This window comes from Telopea speciosissima, chromosome 5 (assembly GCF_018873765.1).
Source record: "Telopea speciosissima isolate NSW1024214 ecotype Mountain lineage chromosome 5, Tspe_v1, whole genome shotgun sequence".
In the NCBI taxonomy this organism is placed as follows: domain Eukaryota; kingdom Viridiplantae; phylum Streptophyta; class Magnoliopsida; order Proteales; family Proteaceae; genus Telopea; species Telopea speciosissima.
In genome coordinates this window covers 7,328,322-7,349,529 of record NC_057920.1, presented here as the reverse complement: position 1 = coordinate 7,349,529, position 21,208 = coordinate 7,328,322, and the positions used below count along the sequence as shown (strand labels likewise).

The window sequence follows — 21,208 nt, the reverse complement described above, 5'->3', positions numbered from 1 at the left end:
CGAAGAAACATTCTTCCCCTCCTGTGATCGATAATTGGAAGGATTGATCATCAGAGGCAAAATCGCTGGGGAACAATGTCTGGTCGATCTGCGTACAAGAGACAAGACGGAAACAGAGGCGCGTTGCGAACTCAGAAAAAATTCGTCCCTAAGACCAGTAATACTTCAATTTCAACAAAAGAACCCCTGAACGAACAGCCTCCGTTCTCTACTTCTCTCAGACGATCTTTTCCCACACAATCATCCGATGGTGCAGAAGCTGCGACTTCCTCCTCCTCCTCCTCCAGCAGAAGCAGTATCGCCACCACCACTTCGGTTACTACTACTAGTAGGGTTCGATTGGGAGAGAACGGGAACTGGGTTTCTAATCGTCAACAGGGTGGCAACTTCGTTAATTATCTTCCCCATGACGAAGCTGTCGCCTCCGGGCTCGGTGCTGAAGATGGCGCTTTGGATCCTGTAGAGTCCCAGCGTGTCGTCGACCTTCTCAACAGGGAGTTGTCTCGCTTGCTCAATTTGCCCCCTAGAGATTTCTGGATAGAAGGTTAGCTTCCACCTTATGTTTTGGTTGTTTTATTTTTATTTTTTGGAATTTTGAAGTTGTTCTGTTTCTTAATACTTTTCACTGTTGCCACTTTTCAGACTTCTTGTTGAATCCAGACTAGGCAAATTTTAGATCCTTTAAGTATTGCATATGTTATCATTGATGCATTAACAACAACAACTCAGCCTTATCCCAACTAAATGGGATCAGCTACATGGATCCTTACTGTCCGATCAGCGCTGTTTGAGGTCCTACTTGATACAAGGCCTAAATTATGCATGTATTTCCTTGCCACTTCTTCTAGAGTCATTTTAGGTATATCCCTTTTAGCTTCTTCAATCTGAATCAAATCACTCCTCCGTCCTCGAGCATCCAAAGGCCTTCGTTAAACATGGCCATGTTGCCTCAAATGACTTTCTTGTAGCTTATCATGTATCAGAGCTACTCCCAAATCAGCTCCAATATGATTATTCCATACTCCATCTGTCCTAGTTTTGTCATATATCCATCTCAACATCCTCATCTCAACTACACTGAGTTTGTCTATATGATGCTTTTTAACTGCACAACATTCTACACCGTACATCTTAGCCGGTCGTATTACTGTCCTATAAAATTTTCTTTAAGTTTTAATGGAATACGTTGATCATACAACACTCCGGATACACCTCTCCACTTCAGCCATCCTATTTTAATTCTCTGTGAAACATCATCCTGTACATCACTTTCTATATTTATTATTGATCCTAGATACCTAAAATAATTACTTTGTGGAATCTCTCTCATCATTTTTCACCACTTCGTTATCATGGAATGAGTTATCGGTATCGGTTGAGGCCGATCTTGGATCGGGAATCAGTATCAGATCAAGGGTAAAATCTTCATTATGTACTTTCTATGGAAGTTGTTTAAAAAAAAACCCATTTTTTAATCAAAACTAGGGATAAAACCGGCCGATACAGATTGGTTGGTATCGGTGGAGACCGATACCGTCCCTGATACCAATATCTCAATCCCTGCTCATTATCCGTCCTAGTGCAACTAAAGTTACGCACCATATACTTCCATCTTTGTTCTACTTATCTTATCCAATGTTGATCTCCATAGATCCTACGTGGTGTTAATCCCTGCTTGTCTCATCCACCAAAACAATATCATCCAATTTCATCAGCAAAAAGCATACACCAAAGAACTTTGTTTTGAATGTTTATGTTTAAATCATCCATGATACGCTGAAACAAATAAGGGCGTAAAGATGATCCTTGATGTAACCTAATTGAAATTATGAATTCACTATCTTGATCCCCCATAGTTCTTGCACTAGTCATCCCACCATTTTACACATCTTTAAGTATGTCCACATATTTACTTGAAACACTCTACTTTAGTACTTGTTGGATTAACTCTCTAGGGACTCCGATATGAACCTTTTTTAGATCAATAAAGACCATATGAAGATCCTTCTTGCAATCTTTAAATATTTCCATGAGTCTCCTAAGTAACTAAATAGCTTCTGTCGCGGATCTTTTTGGCATAGAAACTAAATTGATTTTCCGAAATAGTAGTTTCTTGTCTCAGACTCTCAGGTGTGTAGTTTTAATAACTCTCTCCCATAATTTCATAGTATGACTCATTAGTTTTATGCCTCTATAGTTATTGCAACTCTGAGTATCACCTTTATTTTTATAAATTGAAATCACAATGCTTCTCCTCCTTTCATATGACATTTTTCTTGTGCTCATAATCTTATTAAATACCTTGGTTATCCTTGATGCATTTAGCTCTCAAAATTTTGGCATGATTGGAATTAGGTATAAGAAGCAATTTTGGTACTCATTAATCTAAATTTATAAGATTGTCATACGTCCAATGATGATGTATGGTGCGGAATGTTCGGTAGTTAAGAAGCGTTTAGATAAACTAAGTGTAGTGGAGATGAGGATGTTGAGATGGATGTGTGGCAAGACTAGGAAGGACAAAGTAAGGAATGACCACATTAGAGCTGATTTGGGTGTAGCTCCAATTCATGATAAGCTACTTGAGAGTCGTTTGAGGTGGTACGACCATGTCTCACAAAGGCCTATGGATTCCCCAGCACAAAGGAGTGATTTGATTCAGATTGAAGGTACTAAAAGAGCCAGGGGCAGGCCTAAAATAACCATAGGAGAAGTGGTGAGGAAAGACATTAATGTAGTCCTAGGTTTGAATAATCAAACTAGGAACCAATAACCAGGATCTGCTATGAACTGGGTAATTCCGCTAGGTTAAAATAGGTGAAAATTGTGAAATTAGGGTTAGAGTTTGATTGGACCTAGGGTTTGATGATAGGGTTATGCTAAGTTGATGTAGGGAAGTCTTCCAGTGAAGGTTACGTTAAGTTTTAATGGAGGGAAGTGTGCTGGAATGAATTGGCAGCAAGGTGCAGGTCAGGGTTTTGGTTTTTGAAAAGAGGAAAAAATGGACTTTTAGGGTTAATGATGGTCAGATGAGGGAGCCGCTTGGATTGAGTTTTCCTCAGTGTGAGAGGAGAATTCGATCAAAGTTTGGTGTGATTTGGCTGTCTGGTTTGATCTAGGCAGAATTTAGGTATAGGCAAGGATTTAAGTCTCGGTCCGTATCGTATCGTCTCGGCCGATACGTCTCGGTATCGGTCATGGTCGATATGATACAGGCCGAGACGTATCTTTTTTTTTTAAAATGTAAATGTCTCGACTGTATCGAGATGTATCGACCGAGACGTACCGATACGATACGATACGATACGATCGATACGTATCGATACAGTCAAGAGTTTTTAAAAAAGATTATTTTATTATATTTAAAAACGATATGTATCGAGACGACTCGAACGTCTCGAAGTATAATATCGATACATCCGATACATCGAGATGATCGTTAACTTAAAAAAACACATGCCCATTTCATTGTTTTCACCTAAAACTCGATTTCTAGCAGTCCTGGCGGAAAAAAGGTCTTCCCAGCTTTGAGAAACCCTTCCAAAAACACATTTAAACTTGCTTTTTGGGCAAGATTTCTTGAGGGCTTTCAATTCTTTGCCAAAAACAAACTTAGAGGAGCTGAAATCACATCATTTGGTGGATCTAACAGCCTACATTCGAATTCAAAAGCTGTTCTTGAAGGGTTAGGTAAGTTTTTTGAAAAAAACTTGAATCTTTTGCTTTTGATCATTTTCATGCGTTTCTGCACCGATCGATATGTATCTCCGATACGATACAATACGATACGATACGTCTCTTAAAATCGCCTGACCGATACGATACCCGATACCGATACTTAAATCCTTGGGTATAGGGACAATTGAAAACAAAAGGGGGAATCTTAGGGTTTGGGCTGTGAGAGGATTAGAAGAAGAATTGTTGGGGATGGGGGTGATTCAAACTCACTGTTGTTGCATAAATTCCTTGGCAGCAGCTTGTTTGATGGTGAAAACTGGAATAAAAATCAGAACTTGAAAGTAGAGCTTCAAAGGAACCAGCCGGGCTTCACACCACAAAGTGTCGACTGGATCAAACACCAATCCTACCAGCCTTAATCAAACAAAAGACAAAAATCTTCAATGGAGAAGAAGAGCAGCAAAAAGCTTTTCATTAATCAAAATTGGTGTTCAATGTTTGCCCCCCTTACAACCTTATATAAAAGACTTAAAAATAGACTCCTACATTAAAAAGGAAAGGCCTAACCCAATCCTTAATCTATTAGGCAACTTAAATTGACTAGGAAACTGAATTAGACTGAAAACAGAGTCCTAATGCAGCTCCACTAAACGCTTAAAGAAAACTACTAAAATTACTTAAATTGAACCATTGGTTGAACCAGTCCAATTTATGAACAAAAACACCAAAATAAAACTAAGTATGGAACTAAAACAAGTAATCCCGTATGCAACCTTATTACCCATACTTTAGGTCCATAAAAGTGACCTATTACATAGAAAACCATGGGATCAAAGGTCCAACATGTATAAAACCCAACCTTAGACTTATTCCTGCAAAGAAGCCGTGTTTGGTGATAAATCTGCATCAGACATGCATAGCTTAAGCCTCGAATCATGTATGACTTCAAATAGAGCTGATTGGAGAGCTAGGATCCATGTGGCCAACCCCATTTAGTTGGGATAAGGCTATGCTGTTGTTGTTGAACTCATTAATGTAAATATATTTTTATGGGCAAAAAATCCCATTCGTTTAATTAACAATTGTTTCTGGGTCACGTTTCAGTTCAGCTTCTGATTTATTGAGGCCTGGAGGGAGTTTAAAGTCTCTTAAGCCTAGTGGTGGTTGACGACATGTTGAATCATTTTGTCCGTCTCACGATGTATATCAGTACAGAGAATGATACCATCAATCATTATCTGCTTATAAACACTGCTGGCAGATGGTAATACAGGTGATGTAGCAATAGCCTATTGGATGGGTTTATTTAAGCCCATTATACAGCATGGATTTAGAACATATCCTGGGTCTATTCATGCTTACTGAGCTAGCACCTTATGAGGAGATCGACATCCATATTTTGAGGACCCCACCGCCAACTAGCATTGGAGACCAAGTTGGAATTTAGCCACCAAATTCCAACACTTGTGTGGAGATCTTGTTAGGCTTAGATTTTAATTAGTTTATTTCCTATTTCAATTATGACAGTAATGGCCAATAGGATTCTTTCTTTCATAGTCAGATTAGGATTGATTGGAGATTAATAAAAGTTTGAAAAGATTACTTCAAAAAGGCTGTGCGATTCAGTTGGAAGCCTTGGTGTGATGCCATTACAGTGAGTGACTGAGTTATCGGTCGGATACCATTATCACCTTTATTACTTTCTTTCTTCATACTCTGTTTTATTGCAACACAAGTAATGTTATTCTGTCCATTGATTGTCTATTCTGTTCTCAGTTTAAATCTCAGATTTGATGGGTTTTAATTTCCAGATTTGGTGATTGTTATTTGTGGATATTTCCTAATAATTCAGAGTCATTAATGCAAAGTCAATCTCGAACTGGGGAATAACCAGTAGGAGATCAATAGGAACAGGATCAATGAAATAGGGAAAACAGAATTAATAACCGATTTTTGTTTTTCTCTGTTCTTTTACATACGAAAGGAGAAAATAGAAGGTTGGGTAGATTTGTTCGAGTATCTGATTCTCACCTAGCCACCTAGGCATCTCAGCTTGAGGTCTCCCACCTCACATAAAACTCTCTCCGATAGTGCCTCACACAACCATTGGTAAAATCAACTCTTTTCTCTTCGTTAAATCGTTCTTTGCAGAAACCCCCTTTTCCTCTTCTTATAATATGTAAAAGAACAAAGAAATAGAAACTAAGTACTGACAATACAAAATAGAAACTAAATAAGATCTTTTTTTTTTTAGGCACAATCCAGCAACTTCCTCTAGAAACTCCTCTTCATGCAAGGCAGCAGCCAAATTCCATAAAATCTTCTCTATGCAAAGATCCTATGGGCCCCCCCAAAATCTACCAAAATCTTCCGCAGATTCTTCATCCATGCAAGGATCTTTTGGGGCCTTAAATCTGTCAGATTCTGCTTCTAATAATCTTTTCCCAGAAGGAAATAATCTCTCCAGCAGAACCTTTACGCAACAGACTGGCTGGACCCCGTGAAATCTGGCAAAATCTTCTAAGTCCTGTGCTGGACATATCTCCACAGAATCTTCTACAAACAGTGCTGAATTACAGGCCATGTTGTGGGGCAGAACATGGGCTTATTGAAACAAAACTTGGGCTTTAATATGAACCAGATTATGGACTTAGATGGGCCTGGGTGTAGCTTGAATCGATGGGCAGAAAAAGGGCTTGGTTGGGGCTTAAATAGAATCAAAATATGGGCCCACACTGAAGCATGAACAGTATCACAAAGTTCACATGAACAGTTACACATGAACACTTCTCTCTTGAACTGCATCAGTCATTAACCACTGTTTTAAAACCATAAAGCTCCCCTGTTTTTCTTTGTTTTTCAGCCCATTTTGTAGGGGAAATATTTTGGGGTTATCAAGTCACCCCAAAAAGGGTAACTCGACCACGGTTTGCTGGGTTTCTACCCTGTGGTTTTGGTCCTATTACAAATCTTCCTATTTCTGCAATTCTTTACCTCAGGTTTGAAGATTTTAAAATTAATCCCAATTGAACCATCTGATTGTTTACATAATTTGGGATTAGTATTGGTCTGATGTGAGGGTAACTCTATTTAAATTTCAGCATAGCTGATGGTTTGATTTGATTGAATTTGAGTTTTGTTGAGTTTTGAGTAAGTTTCAGATTTAGTAATCTTCTAATTACTCTAAATCTGACCGTTGGATCTTTCCCATCTTTTGAAGGGATCCATATTCCCTTTGTCTGTGTTTGATTGCTAGAGTTGGCTCTCATCGGAGAGAGTTGAAATTTTTGTTAATTCTTGAGTTGATTATCTGAGTTGGGTTTGCTTGGGATCTCATCTGGGAGGGTTTAGAGTCCATCCTACCTACCCCCAATCAACAGGATTGATTGCTTATTTTTGTGTTTTTGCTAAAGATCCAGCAACAATTACTGAGTATTGTTTGGTTGAGCTGTTCACTCGACTTCCATATGTGACATTAGGCACGTCTAATTAGACAAATAGTGTATCTTCGTTCATAATTGCATCAATAGAGCATGGAAGAAGAGCTCAGTTTCGAACCGAGATATCTTGGTTTCCCAAGTTTCCGAGAAGAAATCTATATGTACTACCGTTTTGACATACTTCGAAAATATTTCGGAAATTTCGATAGTTTCGACCAAAAAATTCCAAGTTTTGACCAGTTTCGATAGTTTCAATCAGCTTTGACCAGCACATCCCATGTCGAGTTTTGCCCAGAAAATACCAGGTTTCGACTGAAACATGGGAAATCTCGGTTTCCTGGTTGGTCGAAACCAGCTTCAGCAACTCAGCACCGCGTTATTGATCCTTGCAATAAAGGGATTGGGAATGATAGAGAGGAAGGAAACTTAACATGTCATTTTAGTGATTTTAAAAGAGTTAATTAAATTTCTTTAAGCATGGATATTTGTCAGTTACCCCCTTCCCTTATCGTCTACATAATTGTTGCCAAAGCATTTTATTAGTTGGAGGAGTAGGTGGAATTATGGTACTACTTTGTTGATTATCCTTAAATATATTCCAAACCAGCTCACCATCTTTTTCTCCAAGTATATAACATTGGCACATTCATCTTTTGTCTCTCACATGTGTCAGTCTAATTGATGTAATCTAGAATCTAGATGAATTGTTCCCTCCATGCACATTATTACTTTTGTCATTGTTCTCTCAAATGTGGTTGGTTCACTTGTCAAACCAACATAGTATAATATTGAGAGGGTGTAATTTATCAGCAAGAATGTGAATTAGTTCTGTTTTGTCTACTAATTTGTTTATTTATTTATTTATTTTTGTGGTTATAGTGGCCAGTGATGCTTCTTTGCACGATTTTCTGGATAGCTTTCTACAGTTTAGAAATCGATGGTTTGACTTCCCTCACCGGGGAGCCAAGGGAATAGTTGCAGGGGTCATTGTTGGAGAATTAGAGCTAAGCCGTCGTGTCTTTATGGCCTTATATCGCATGTAAGGTTCAATTCTGATTTCATGGATCTTAGTAATCCTTTTGATGGTTGTCCTGTTTAGATTGTTCTCTATATCTCCCTCTGTCTAATCTTTGGTTTGTTCAATAACTTTTTGTTGAAACAGATCTTCCAATAGGGATCCTGGCGCCCTGGCCAGTGACAGCCTCAGTGCTAAGGAACATGGAGGTTTATTTTCTCTCTTTTGCTGTAATTTGTGCTTTTATCATTGTTTAGTCATGTGGTGAGTTTCAGCCAAAGCCATTCAACTTTGTGGCTGCATAAAGCTTGAAATATGGTTGAAAGATCCACCTTTCTGACTAAGTTGTTGGTGTCTGAAAATATGAGGAGAAAATTTAATACATAGTGGGCCATACAATTGAAGTGGTTACGAAATTTGACATTTGGCCAATCTAGAGGGTGCGCTCTTTATGCAACGACATGATTGGTTGCATCAGCTTTCCATGTTGTTGAGATCAATATGCTGTCGAGGCAAGCTTCCGTTATGAGCCATGCAAACGATTTTTTGTGTGCGCGGATTACTTCATTAAGATCATAAATGATAAAAATGACCCTAACCTTAATTGCTTATGAATATTTCTCTCTCATATTGCACAAGAATTTCTGATTATCAATGTACTATATATGCGGAATATATATAGGAAAAACTCATTTGAATGGTCCGTCCTTGATGTGCCATATGGAATGATGATGAAAATTCCGACCGTTGGATAGATATAGTACATGCCTTAGATTAACCACATCAAATTTCAGAGTCTAATCCAATCAAATATCCTCCCGTATATATGCATCCTCATGTATGTCCATGCACGTCTATGGTACTCCGACCACTACTGTGCAGTCTTCCATAGTCTTGAAATTTCAAATATCTATTTTGCCACTTGGCAAACTCTGTTTAAGCTCAAATTTTACGTGTGATCAGGGTACCTACTACCTTGGGGTTTACTTGTCCATAAAATTTGAGCGACATCGGATCTTCTACATGGCAGATATTTGAGCCATCTTGATAAGCTTATCAAGGCAGGCCATTCTGATAAGTTTTGCTATGTATTTATATCTAAATATTTTGTTCTGAATTTATTTACTATCTTACTTCATCCTAAAAATTGGAGAATTAAAATACATTACTATAGAAATATCTCAATTGTTAAATTGCGCTATTGCAACCATCAAGTTGTGGGTTTGAAATATGGAAACAACCTCTGCGAAGTGGGGGTAAGGCTGCGTACATTTGCTGCTCCCAGACCCTGCAGTAGTGGGAGCCTCGTGCGCTGGAAACGCTCTTTTTTGAAATATCTTAAGAATTTTCTTGCTGAAAATTTTCAAAAGATGTAGTTGTTAACTAGGATATGATATAATAAGTTTTCAGGTGCACTATTATTTTGTTGTATTTTTTGTTGGTCAAACATCAAATGCACTATTATTCATTCATTCTCCATGTAGTCCTTTTGCAGGAAAAGAAGCTGCTTGACTTGCCAAAGTTGTTAGATATATGTGCCATATATGGTCATGATAATGAAGAGCTAACTAAGTTACTGGTAAGTCTTTTCATCTAAATAGATTCTCTATTTTATTGCTTCATTGCCTTTACCTGTGTGTTTTGAGTTTTGGCTCCAAAATTTGGTATGTGGGTAAGATAGTTTCTATTGATTGTAATTTTTTAGGACTAACATTGATCTTTGCAAAGATTTGGAAACTAAATCTGCAAAAAACTTTGGTTGATGGATTACTGCCTTATTATACTTGACAGAATGCTGCTTCTCTTCTTGACATTAGTTTTTTTTTTTGTGTAACGTGAACTGTTTTTATTTTTTCTGACAAGTATGCTTTGCCAGGTTATTAATTCTCTGAAAGCCCAGCCAAAGATCCATGACAATTTAGCAGCTGTGGTATCTCATTTCCTGAACATTGTCCACACAATGCATCACCGTTGCAGCTCATCACTGGAGGTATTTTATCTTTAAATGGGTTGTTGTGTATATATGGATATTGTAGAATTTTTTAGATTTACTTGAAGTCTGATGTGATTAGCTCTCCTTTTACATATACTCCATTTCACCGTTCAATGATTTTTGCTTCTATATTTTCTTAGATATGCCACATTCTATGATTGTAATAACCATAGAAGAATCTTTTGGGAAAAGGCCCTGAAAGATTTAGTTGTAAAAGGAAAAAACAGTAAGAATTTATTCGTTATTGATTTTCTTCAATCTTAGTTCTTGCACCAGTTGTTTCGTATTGACATTACTCAATCAATGAACAAAAGAGAAAGTTGTTTGAGCCTATAATGACTTTTCTTACTTTAAGTGCTCGTCAACCCCATTTAGTTGGGGTAAGGCTGTGTTGTTGTGAGTGCTTGCTTTATTTCTTTTCTGTGGCATTTCATGCGTTGTTAATATACAATGTACACTCCATGAATGACTCATTGACTCTACTTGATATCTGTTGTAATATGGGTTCAGGGGTAGAATAGTCATAAGGGTATTTCTGTCCTCTTGTACTCATTCCAGAATGTTCTTCTCTTTGTTATAAATAAAGATGGCTGTAGTCACTATGACTCAAGCCAGTATTCACGGAATTCTACATGGTATCAGAGCAAAAAATATTCCAGGGATATGGGAATTGAGTTTTTTTTCCTTTTTTTCTTTTCTCTCTCTCTCTCTCTCTCTCTTCTCCATCGTGATTCTGCCCTAAGGCCAGCCACCACCGCAAGCAGCAGACATCTCTTGGAGGTTGCTCGTTCTCTTATGTTTACTATGACTGTTCCTCCACGCTTCTGGGGTGATGCTGTCCTTACAGCCACCTATCTTGAGTCTTGGGTAGCAGCTGTCCCTTGGACATATTGGTTGGGAAATTCACTTTTGTTGTGCCTCCAAAGGTCTGTGGCTGTGTCGTGTTTGCCAGGAATCACCATGTACACGGCAAGTTTGATCCCAAAGGACTGCGGTGCGTTTTTCTGGGTTACTCAGTTACCTAGAAAGGGTATAAATGCTATTAGGGCTGCAACAGGGTCGGGTTGGGCCGGGATTTTTAAAACCCTAGCCCAACCCTGAGTCCCCTTAGCTGGGCCCAGGCCCAGGCCCGCCCTGACCCTAACTCAGGGCCTAAATACCTTGACCCTAACCCTGATCCTGACGGGCCAAGCCCAGCCCAAGCCCGCCCTGATTGGCCTTGGCCCTGCAATAATTAAATTAAAATAGACTATGTAAGATGTGAGAGAGGAGGCTTGAACCCAAGACCTTTTGGTAGTAATTGGTTTTTACACAACACAAACTACCAAGTGTGCTAAGCACTTGTTTATATGAATAATAGCTTCTATTTTTTAATAGATAAAGAAATTTCTTCAGGGCCAAAATCAAGGTCAAAATCAGGGTCGGGCTGACCAGAGGTCTCAACCCTGACCCGACCCGACCCGACCTTGACTCAGGGCCAGGAATTTCTGGCCCTAACTTGCCCTCAGGGCCAGAAATCTAAGCCCAGGCCCTGTTCGGGCTCAGGGCAGGTTCGGGCCGACAGGGCCAAACTTGCAGCCCTAAATGCTATCATCCTCCTACACGAAAGGTGTTTGTCACTATAGATGTCGTCTTCTGGGAGTCTGAGGCTTACTTTAAACAGCCGGTACCTCTGCAGGGGGAGATTCTAAGTGGTGAAGAGGTCCCGCTGATTGCTTCTCTGGACATTAAGATACCTACTATAGAGGATGTCTTTGTTGAACTAGAAGATTGAGTTACAAGTCAGGAACAAGAAGTGGGACAGATTGAGCAACAACAACAGGTGTAGGGGGAGAATAATGTGAAAACTAATGTGTAGACTTACACTCGGGGAACTGATTTTCCTTTGGATGGCCCTCGGTGCAAAGAGACCACCATTACCGACCCTACACAATCGACATCTGTTCCCGCTCCAAGTCGTGCTCCTAGTCATGTTTCTGGTAAGCCACCTCCTGATCCCAGTCTTGATTTATCTATTGCCATTCGGAAACCAAAAAGGAGTCGTAAACAACATCCTATTTCCAACTTTGTGTCATACAACTCTCTAACTCCTGCTTTCCATGCTTTCGTTTCTTCTTTATCCTCTGTTTCCATCCTTAACAATTGGCAGAAAGCAATAGCCGACCAGAAATGGAAGGATGCGATGGATGAAGAAATGCTTGCCCTTGAGAAGAATCAGACTTGGGATTTGGTAAGTCCTCCACTAGGAAAGAAACCGGTTGGTTGTAAATGGGTCTTTGTTGTGAAGCACAAGGCTGATGGCTCAATGGAAAGATACAAAGCAAGACTTGTAGCCAAAGGGTTTACCCAAACCCAAGGAATTGACTCTCAAGAGACCTTTGCTCCTGTAGCAAAGATGAATACTGTGTGGGTTATCATCTCTTGTGCTATGAATCGAAGATGGGAACTCCAACAACTTGATGTAAAGAATGCATTCCTGCATGGAGATTTGGAAGAAGATGTTTACATGGAGATACCTCCTGGCTTTACCTCTTCAGAGACTCAGGGAAAGGTGTGTCAGTTGAAGAAGGCTCTTTATGGTCTGAAGCAGTCACCAAGGGCTTGGTTTGGCCGTTTCCATAAGGCTATGGTTGCTTATGGGTATAAGCTGAGCAATGCTGACCATACATAGTTTGTTGAAAGGATGGGACAGCAAATGACCATTTTGATTGTCTATGTGATGCACATGAAATCCAGAAGCTAAAGACATATTTGGGCACCGAATTTGAAGTCAAAGATTTGGGGAGATTAAGATATTTTCTAGGGATTGAGGTTGCCTATTCAGCTAAGGGCATATCTTTTTCCCAAAGAAAATATATCCTGGATCTATTGAGTGAAACAGGGATGCTTGGATGTAAACCAGCAGACACCCCTCTTGAGCCCAACATACATTTGAAGAGTAAGGGAGGTGACTCAGTGGACAAGGGTAGCTATCAGAGGCTAGTTGGCTGATTGATATACCTCTCACATACTCGACTAGACATCGCATTTGCTGTGAGTGTTGTCAGTCAATACATGCATGATCCTTACTCTTCTCATTTGGAAGCAGCATACAAAATACTCCGTTACCTCAAGTCCTCTCCTGGAAAGGGAGTCTTGTATTCTTCACATAATCATCTCCGGATAGAAGCATACACTGATGCAGATTGGGCTGGTAGTCCTGATGATAGGAAGTCCACATCCGGATATTGCACATTTGTTGGAGGGAACCTAACTACTTGGAGAAGCAAAAAACAAGCTATTGCAGCTCGATCTAGTGCTGAAGCTGAATTTTGAGCTATGGCACAGGGTATTTGTGAATTTCTCTGGCTCAAGGGGTTTCTTCAAGACTCCTGGGGATGAATGTTGATCTTCTAATGCGGCTCTTCTGGGACAACAAGTCAGCAATCAGCATTGCTCACAACCCCATCCAACATGATCGTACCAAACCTGTTGAGATTGACCGACACTTCATCAAAGAGAAATTGGAACAGGGAACAGTTTGTATTCCGTTTATCCAGTCTAGTCAACAACTAGCTGATATCCTTACCAAAGGGATCAGCAATATGTTATTTTTTCCTATTGTTAGCAAGTTGGGCATATTTGATATGTATGCACCAACTTGAGGGGGAGTGTTGTATATGGGTTTAGGGGTAGAATAGTCATAAGGGTATTTCTGTCCTTGTACTCATTCCAGAATGTTCTTTTCTTTATTATTACTAAAGATGGGTGTAGTCACTTTGACTCATGCCAGTATTCACGAAATTCTACAATATCCAAGTTAGTTTTTGATTTACAAAGCATTTTGGGGTATTGCTTCTGTTTCCTGTCTTTAGGCTTCCTTTTTTCCCCCACTTATCTAGAGTTTTCTCTGTGGCATCCTCTCTTGGGACCAATTCTTGTCAAATAGCCAAATCCTTAAGTTTATTTTAGGCCATTTAATTTTTCTTTTTCTAATCAGTTTGAGTCTTTTTTTTCCTGAGTCCTTAGTGTAATTTATTAACTTAAATTTGTTTTCAGAATCAGAAGTTCACATTTAGGTTAGTTATACTCTTGCATTGTTTTGTACTTGGGGTCAAGTTAGGTTTTTACTGAAGTTAATGGTTTTGAACCTCATCATAATTAACCTTTTACCTTGTAAGTTGATCTGATTCCGTTGTAGTAGGTTGATATTGAGTTCTCATACAATAATTAGAATTTGAAACAATGATTTGAGACTGTTGGAATATGTAATCCAGAATACCGTGGGGGTATTCTGGTCTTTTTGGGGTAGTTTTATTCTTCTTATGTTATTAAGTGTAAGTGGGCTATGTGGGTTTTAGTCCCACATCGCAGCCTAGTTTAGTCTCTTTGTAATTTCCCCTCTATTTATAATAGAGGGGCCTACCTATCAATGAATATAACACATTATTTTCTCTCATTTTCTCTTTCTAACCCACGATTCTGCCAACATGGTATCAGAGCTGGTCTGATCTCGGTTAGAAAAAGAGAAAAAACCCTACTCCATCTCTCCAATCGACCTCTCCTTCTCTCTCTCTCTCGGCTTCTCTTTCTCTAGTTTTCTTCTCCTTCTCCTTGTAAGGGGGCAACATTAATGAGGTAAAATCCCTGACCAATGATTTAGTTGCTGCCCTCCTCCATTCTATCTACTTTTTTATAGTAAAATACTGCTGGAATCATCTTTGCGATTTGGGGTTTTCCAGAGTTTTTTGGAGATCGACTTCCTATTGCTATTGAAGGCTGACCTTCCACCATTGGAGCTCCCTATGCACCCTTCTCCAGGCCCTTTCTACCCTATTCCATTATCCTCATTCCCTATTTCCTTTTTCTCCAAGCTTTAATTAATTCTAGCCACCATACCCTAATCGATCTCAAGTTCTCAACTTGTCAGATGACTCCAATCGATTTTGGTGTTTCCTTTTTCAGATGTTGCTGATCTTTTGGGGGTTATTCCCTATTACTACAAGCCCTACTCGACCTAAGTTTGGACCCTTTTTGATGGTTGGATTTGTTTCTACAGCAAAAATTCCTTAACCTGCTAATTTAGTTACCTGCCAAAAACCCTGACTTTCAGGTTTCAGTTTTTGCTAATTTTTGGAGGGCTGATTACTCCCACTTCAAGGACCAATCGACCTCAATATTGCACCTATCCAAGTTTTTTTGAAGACCCCTACCCCAATCGATCTCTTCTTTTCAGGGTTATCCAAAACCCTGATAAAAATCGATTTGGGCTAGGGATGTTTGCTGCTGTTCGAGTGCTTTGGAGGTGGTTCTAACATTAAAAGAGAACTCTCCTTCATCAGTTCAAGGCTTGAAGAAGGTCCTTTATGCTGGTATAGTGTTGTAATGCTGCCCTGCTCTACTTCTGCGATTTTTTGGAGTCTCCCCCCCTTTGAAGATCAGGTATCATTCTTACTGGAGATTGATTGTTCACCTTGGAGGTTCCATTCTAGCAGCCTTGGTCAGCATCTATTACATGTCTACATCAGCAATTACAGCCCCCTTTCCCTAAATCGATCTCAATTTCAGGGTTTTCTAAAACCCTGACAACAATCGATTTTAGGTTTAGGGTTTTCCTATCAAGCTCATATTTTAAGGAGACTCTTATACATATCAGAGGAGTATTCAACCCATATTTCAGTATCATTCATCAATTATTTTTGGAAAAAATTCAGGTTCATTCTTATGGCTCGATTTTTCCAATTATCAACCTATTTTCCTTGTTCTTATGTGGCTAGCTGCTTCAACTACTTATTGGATCTATTGAGTGATTATCTTATATTTGCTGGTTCTATTGAGCTTTACTACCTACCTTGCTGGTTCTATTGATTGGCTTCTGCAAGCATGACTGGTTGACATGTTACTGCTGCCTTTATGTGGACTTGCTGCCCTATTATTGCGACTGAGTATCCTACTATTGGAGATCGAATTTCTTTCATTATTGAAGACTTGAATCCACTACCTTGGAGATCAGCTTATTGGGATTACAACAGTGTGTTCCGAGGTTATTGGTTGCAACTACGAACTTATTCGGTTATGTGAAGGTTTTTTGGTTCATATCCAACTTACTTTGAGAGCTTGATCCTAGCCTTATTCACTAATTCAGATCTGATCCAAGTTTTTTGTTGAAGCTTCTTACATCCATTGTTGTCCAAATATCTTCGTCAGTTCTATTTAGCATGTGGGAGTTTATAAATTGGAGTTTTGCTCACTTGTTCTTCCTTGTGTAAAGATTGATCAAGTTTTTGAAGAATAGTGCCTTCTCCTTCTAAAAATCAGACCTGTTTTTTTATAATTTAGATCTGATCATTGGAGATTGGTGTTTTTGGAATTAGTTTGATCAATTGAATAAGGTTGAAGATTACTTTGCTGCATTGTTTTTGTCCATGGTTCATTATCCCGCTGCTCTTTTTCACTTCACCACCTCCCAAAACATACCTTTGGCATAAACCCATAACCACTTTGGACGATAATGGTATTCTCTAATTTGCCATTTCTTCCTTTTCCATTACCCTTAGCACCTCTTGGAAAATTCTGGAATATTATGTTTTTGCCCTATCTCTTACATCATCTCTGTTATATCCACGTGTACTACACGTGAGGGGGGGGGGATTATGTACAGTTTGTATAATTTTTGAAAAAGCTGAGAAAAGGATTTGAGTAGCTGAATCCAAGTAGTTGGGATAAGGCTTAGTCTGAGCCGAGTAAAGTGACTGACTTATAATAGCTTGAAAAACTGTATAGGTATTGGCCTTTTGGTTTTGTTGAGGCCAGTATGTCTGATTTTGATTATGGGTTAGATATTCAATCTATAATTTTGATTTAAGAATTTATGAGTATGAAAAATTACTACCACAGCTATTTTAGACACTTCATCTCAAGCAGGGAAAACAATTTATCTTATGTCATGAAGCATATTTACAGGTCTTATTTTCCTCTGGAAGCCATGAAGATAGTCGACTTTATGCAGATTTCTTAGAGGTAAGTTGCTCTTCTTTTCTAGGAATATGGGGAAGATCCGTGCTGGCCAACTGAGTACTTATTTTCGTTAGGGCAGATAGATGCTTGTACATCAGGTTAGCTGCTTTGGTCTGAACTTTGCTCTGTTCTGCACAGGTGATGGACTTCGTAAATGATGCAATTGCATCACTTGCTACTTTTGTTAATGTCTACAAACCTGCAGCTGTATACTTCTCTTGTCCTGTCGAAACAAGGTAACATTTTTTATCCTGAGATATTGATATCAATCTAAATATGACTATTATAGTGAGTAACTAGCTTCTATGAACAGAGTATTAGAATCCGAGGCACACTTGTGTTGGAGCATTTGATCTGTCCCATCAAGAAATTCTCCTAAGCAATAATAAATATGATAAATAAAATCGTAAAACCTATATGCCATTTACCTGGACTTTTCGGCTGGACTTAAAAGTAATTGTCCCGAGGAGATCGAATCAATAAAACTATTCTACCACGTTGCTGGGAGATCCTTTGTTGTGAACCTCCCAAGTGGTAGCCTGGTGGATGATAATCCACTGCTTTGATCAAGTTTGTGCTGAAATTCTGTTTTGAGGTCATAGTAGTTAATTAATTCCAAAACTATCCACATGTTCATAGAATTTTTTTTCATAATCCAATCTAATGCTATTTTACTGTCCTTGCAGTTATGGAAACGGGGAACTACTCAATACCCTTTCAAGATTGCATGATTCATTGCTTCCATCTTTACAACAGGGTTTGAGACATATGTTTACAGCTCAAGCAGATACAGTTCAGAACTCAGTTGGAGAAAACCATTCCAATATTGCTACTAGCTTCAAGATGTTGTCAACAAGAATTGTTAAATTAGGTTGGCAATTACTGGATATCTGCTATCTTAGTGATGAAGTATTTCTAGGCAGCCTCCCGTTTCTGGCTTCAACAAAGATGTTTCCAGCTAATGTTGAGGATCCAGTAATAAGGGGAGATATTTTGGTTCAAACTTTTAGGGAGATAAATGGAGAACGTTCAAATTATGTTCTAGAGAACCAGAGCTACGGAACATTCTTTCAGAACGTTGAAAAGAATTGCAAAATGTTGAACAGGCTTGATAATCTACGTGATAGTGGTAAGTGCTCAAAACTTAAAGGCTTGGTTTGGTCCGACTCTCAACTCTTTCAGTAGATTATACTAATCACATTTAATTATGATGATTCGGTGGTCATTGAGGGACACATGTTGAAGAGAACCTAAAGGCTATTAACACAACTTCAGATTTAATTAAGTTTTTATTTGGATGAGTCTACCTTCTTGGTCCTAAACTCCTAAATATGGAGGATGTAGGAGGGGGGGGGGATTTCCTTGACATCTGTAGTGTGAGAATCTATATGGAGTGTTGTTAAACCTATAGACTAAGCATGAATTTGCAATACATATTCAGTTTTATATCTTAAACTATTTGCTTAGAAGTAGGGTTTAAGTTGTTCGAGAAGCAATGCTAGTGGAGTTAATGGGACCTGGTTCCCTGAAAGACTTTCTGAAAATTTTATTCTTCAGCAAGAGCTGAACCAACTCAACTAAGTTATGTGCACAAAGACTCATTGCTTCTTATATCAGTTTCATTGACCTGGTTGAGGTGTTTCAGGCACATTGAATCTCTGAAATTAATATGCAAAGATGTAGTCTTTGAGGCACATTGATCATATAGTGTTGTTACATGGTATCTAAGCTGGATAATGTGGGCTGGTTTGCAATGTTCCTGGAACCTTCTGGGAACACTCCAGTAGTACAATGTTCCAGAAGTAACTACATTACTATCATTTTGTGAACCTGTTAGGTGGGATACCTGCGGTCAAGTTCCATCTTTCATAACAAGCAATAATACATTCTCATAGCTGTCTCTGTTAAGTTCTAGCAAGCGCTCAGAGTTTCACCAAGTGAAGCTTCTCAAACGGATACTTTGTGTATTTAAACCCATTAATAGAATGGTGTCTAACATGTTAGATGGGACATATATCCAAATTTGTATCTTCACTGTCTTGCACATCGCAAAATAAAGAGTCATGTCCTCATTCCTTGTACCCTATCCAAGTCCTGTCTTCTTTTTTACATACTCCATGTTGTGTCCGGGATATTAGAAATAAAACTGTATCCTCAATTTCATGTCTATCTGTTGAGAACTGTATCTGTATGTTAAACTTAGCTTCGAGATTCATATGTTATTATAGTGTTGCTCAGTCTTCATACACAAGTATCAACCTTTTGAGCAACTACATAGTTTATACAGTGAATAAGTAGTCTATTGATTTATTATTTGGTATGAGCACAAAAGAGACATTGGGATGGGATACATGATCTATATAAACTTTTATCTAGAAATAAAGAATCTCTTAAATTTTCAGGTTTTGTACATGCCTGTTATTGTTCCTTTTTTTTTTTTTAATTGTGAGTACATGTTGAAGATAACTTACAATTGAAAGATATTGTCAGAGTTTGAAGCAACTAATTTTAATTTCATTTTGATGTGCAGGATGGATTTTCATGGATGATGAACAATATCAATATTTGTGTCGTGGTGTGATGCCTCCATCTTCAAAAGTTGTAACTAGACAACCCAACGGACCACCTTTACTCACAAACAAGGTGCAGATGGATGAAGATGCTGCAATTATTGAGTCCAAGATCAGTCAAATAAAAGATCTCTTCCCTGAATATGGTAAAGGATTCCTCTCTGCGTGTCTTGAAGTCTACAATCAAAACCCAGAAGAGGTGATTCAGAGGATACTGGATGGAACTCTACATGAAGATTTACAGTCCTTGGATATTTCCCTAGAAAATATTCCACCACCCAAATCTGCATCATCTATGAGTAGGAATTATAAAGGAAAAGGGGCCCTAATAGAGCCTGCAGTGTTGCCTTCTAATGATGTGGTTGATGCAGTGAAGGATGCTAGGGGATCCTCATCTTCTGGTTCCTCTGTGACTGGACGGTATATCAGGAAGCCCAAGGATGGTTTGCCCGACCCTAGCACCCTGGACTTGAGAAATGACAAGGATTTAGCTAAGACTGCATTTCTTGCATCGCAGTACGAGTATGAAGATGAATATGATGACTCGTTTGATGACTTGGGTCTGAGTCTTGTGGATTCTGGATTTGAGGAGCCAGAGATACTTGGAGACAGGATCAGCACAGCTCGAGGGAAATCTCGGGGAGATGAAACTGAAATCTCTGGCTCGAGCACTAATGGTTCTAAATGGAATTCTCAGAAGAAGACCCAGTTTTATGTCAAAGATGGTAAAAACTACAGCTACAAAGTTTCTGGTTCTGTTGCAGTTGGAAGTGCTCAGGAAGCAGCAGTAATAAACCAATCCCAGAGAGAATTGATTCTTGGCCTTGGCCATGGTGGAAACCTTCCCCGTGGGACTGTTAGAACACCAACGGAGGCTGATGAACAGCCGGAGAACCAGTCAGAGACTCCTGAGACTGGAGGGAGAGGGAATATGACACACTCAAGGGGCAGAGGAAGAAGAGGGGGTGGTGGTAGCAATCATTACAGAAAGGATAGAGCCATGAAGAAACACTTCTCAGGACTAGGTGGCTACTGAAGTACATGAATGGAACTGATACATTGGTGGTAATACCTTCCTTGTCACATATATATATATTTTTTAATTCCATTCTCTTTCTCAGATTTACCAAACCGATATAGCTTGCATTTGTTGGGATAAATGTAGTCCTTCACCCTGCCATTTGTTTGTGCAGGCAAAGTTTTGTACACCTATCAATGTTTTCAATTGGGATCTTGAAGTGGGTTAAGGTCCTTTTTCTTACTTGGTTTCGTTTGAACTGTGTCAATCTTTTGATTTTGAAGTACAACGTTCTGGAGGTTCTATGGGTGATGCTGGCCATGGGCCGGTCCCGGGGAAGAAGGAACGGTTTGCAAGGGTAGACCCTACATACCCCTACTGAAATTCACTCGGATGATCTTGAAGTACTATTTTGGTTGTTTGGATATTGAAAAAGCCGTCAAGTAAAAGTTCTGCTGGCTGTAGCCATTTAGGGAGAACATGAGCAGAGAGTGTACA

General features: G+C 39.0%; 1 protein-coding gene across 2 annotated transcripts; it reads left to right on the top strand.

The window, feature by feature from the left end:
• LOC122662722 (activating signal cointegrator 1 complex subunit 2-like) lies at positions 1-20,818 on the top strand. Of its 2 annotated transcripts, XM_043858437.1 has the most exons (10): positions 1-544; positions 7,998-8,157; positions 8,281-8,342; positions 8,571-8,645; positions 9,618-9,712; positions 10,010-10,123; positions 17,069-17,125; positions 17,261-17,358; positions 17,809-18,251; positions 19,653-20,818. In XM_043858437.1, the coding sequence occupies exons 1-10, from the start codon at positions 76-78 to the stop codon at positions 20,726-20,728; spliced, it is 2,649 nt and encodes an 882-aa protein (XP_043714372.1). In that variant the 5' UTR covers positions 1-75; the 3' UTR covers positions 20,729-20,818. The 2 variants fall into 2 exon arrangements, with proteins under 2 accessions (XP_043714372.1, XP_043714373.1); XM_043858438.1 differs by lacking the exon at positions 8,571-8,645.
• The last annotated feature ends 390 nt before the right edge of the window (positions 20,819-21,208 follow it).

What these genes read in the sequence shown, in the direction of transcription:
- LOC122662722 (XM_043858437.1), top strand. Translation starts at nt 76, where the DNA reads ATGTCTGGTCGATCTGCGTACAAGAGACAAGACGGAAACAGAGGCGCG. An exon ending in TTTATGCAGATTTCTTAGAG is followed by an intron (nt 17,126 to 17,260) that starts GTAAGTTGCTCT and finishes TGTTCTGCACAG; the next exon opens with GTGATGGACTTCGTAAATGA. An exon ending in TCTTGTCCTGTCGAAACAAG is followed by an intron (nt 17,359 to 17,808) that starts GTAACATTTTTT and finishes CTGTCCTTGCAG; the next exon opens with TTATGGAAACGGGGAACTAC.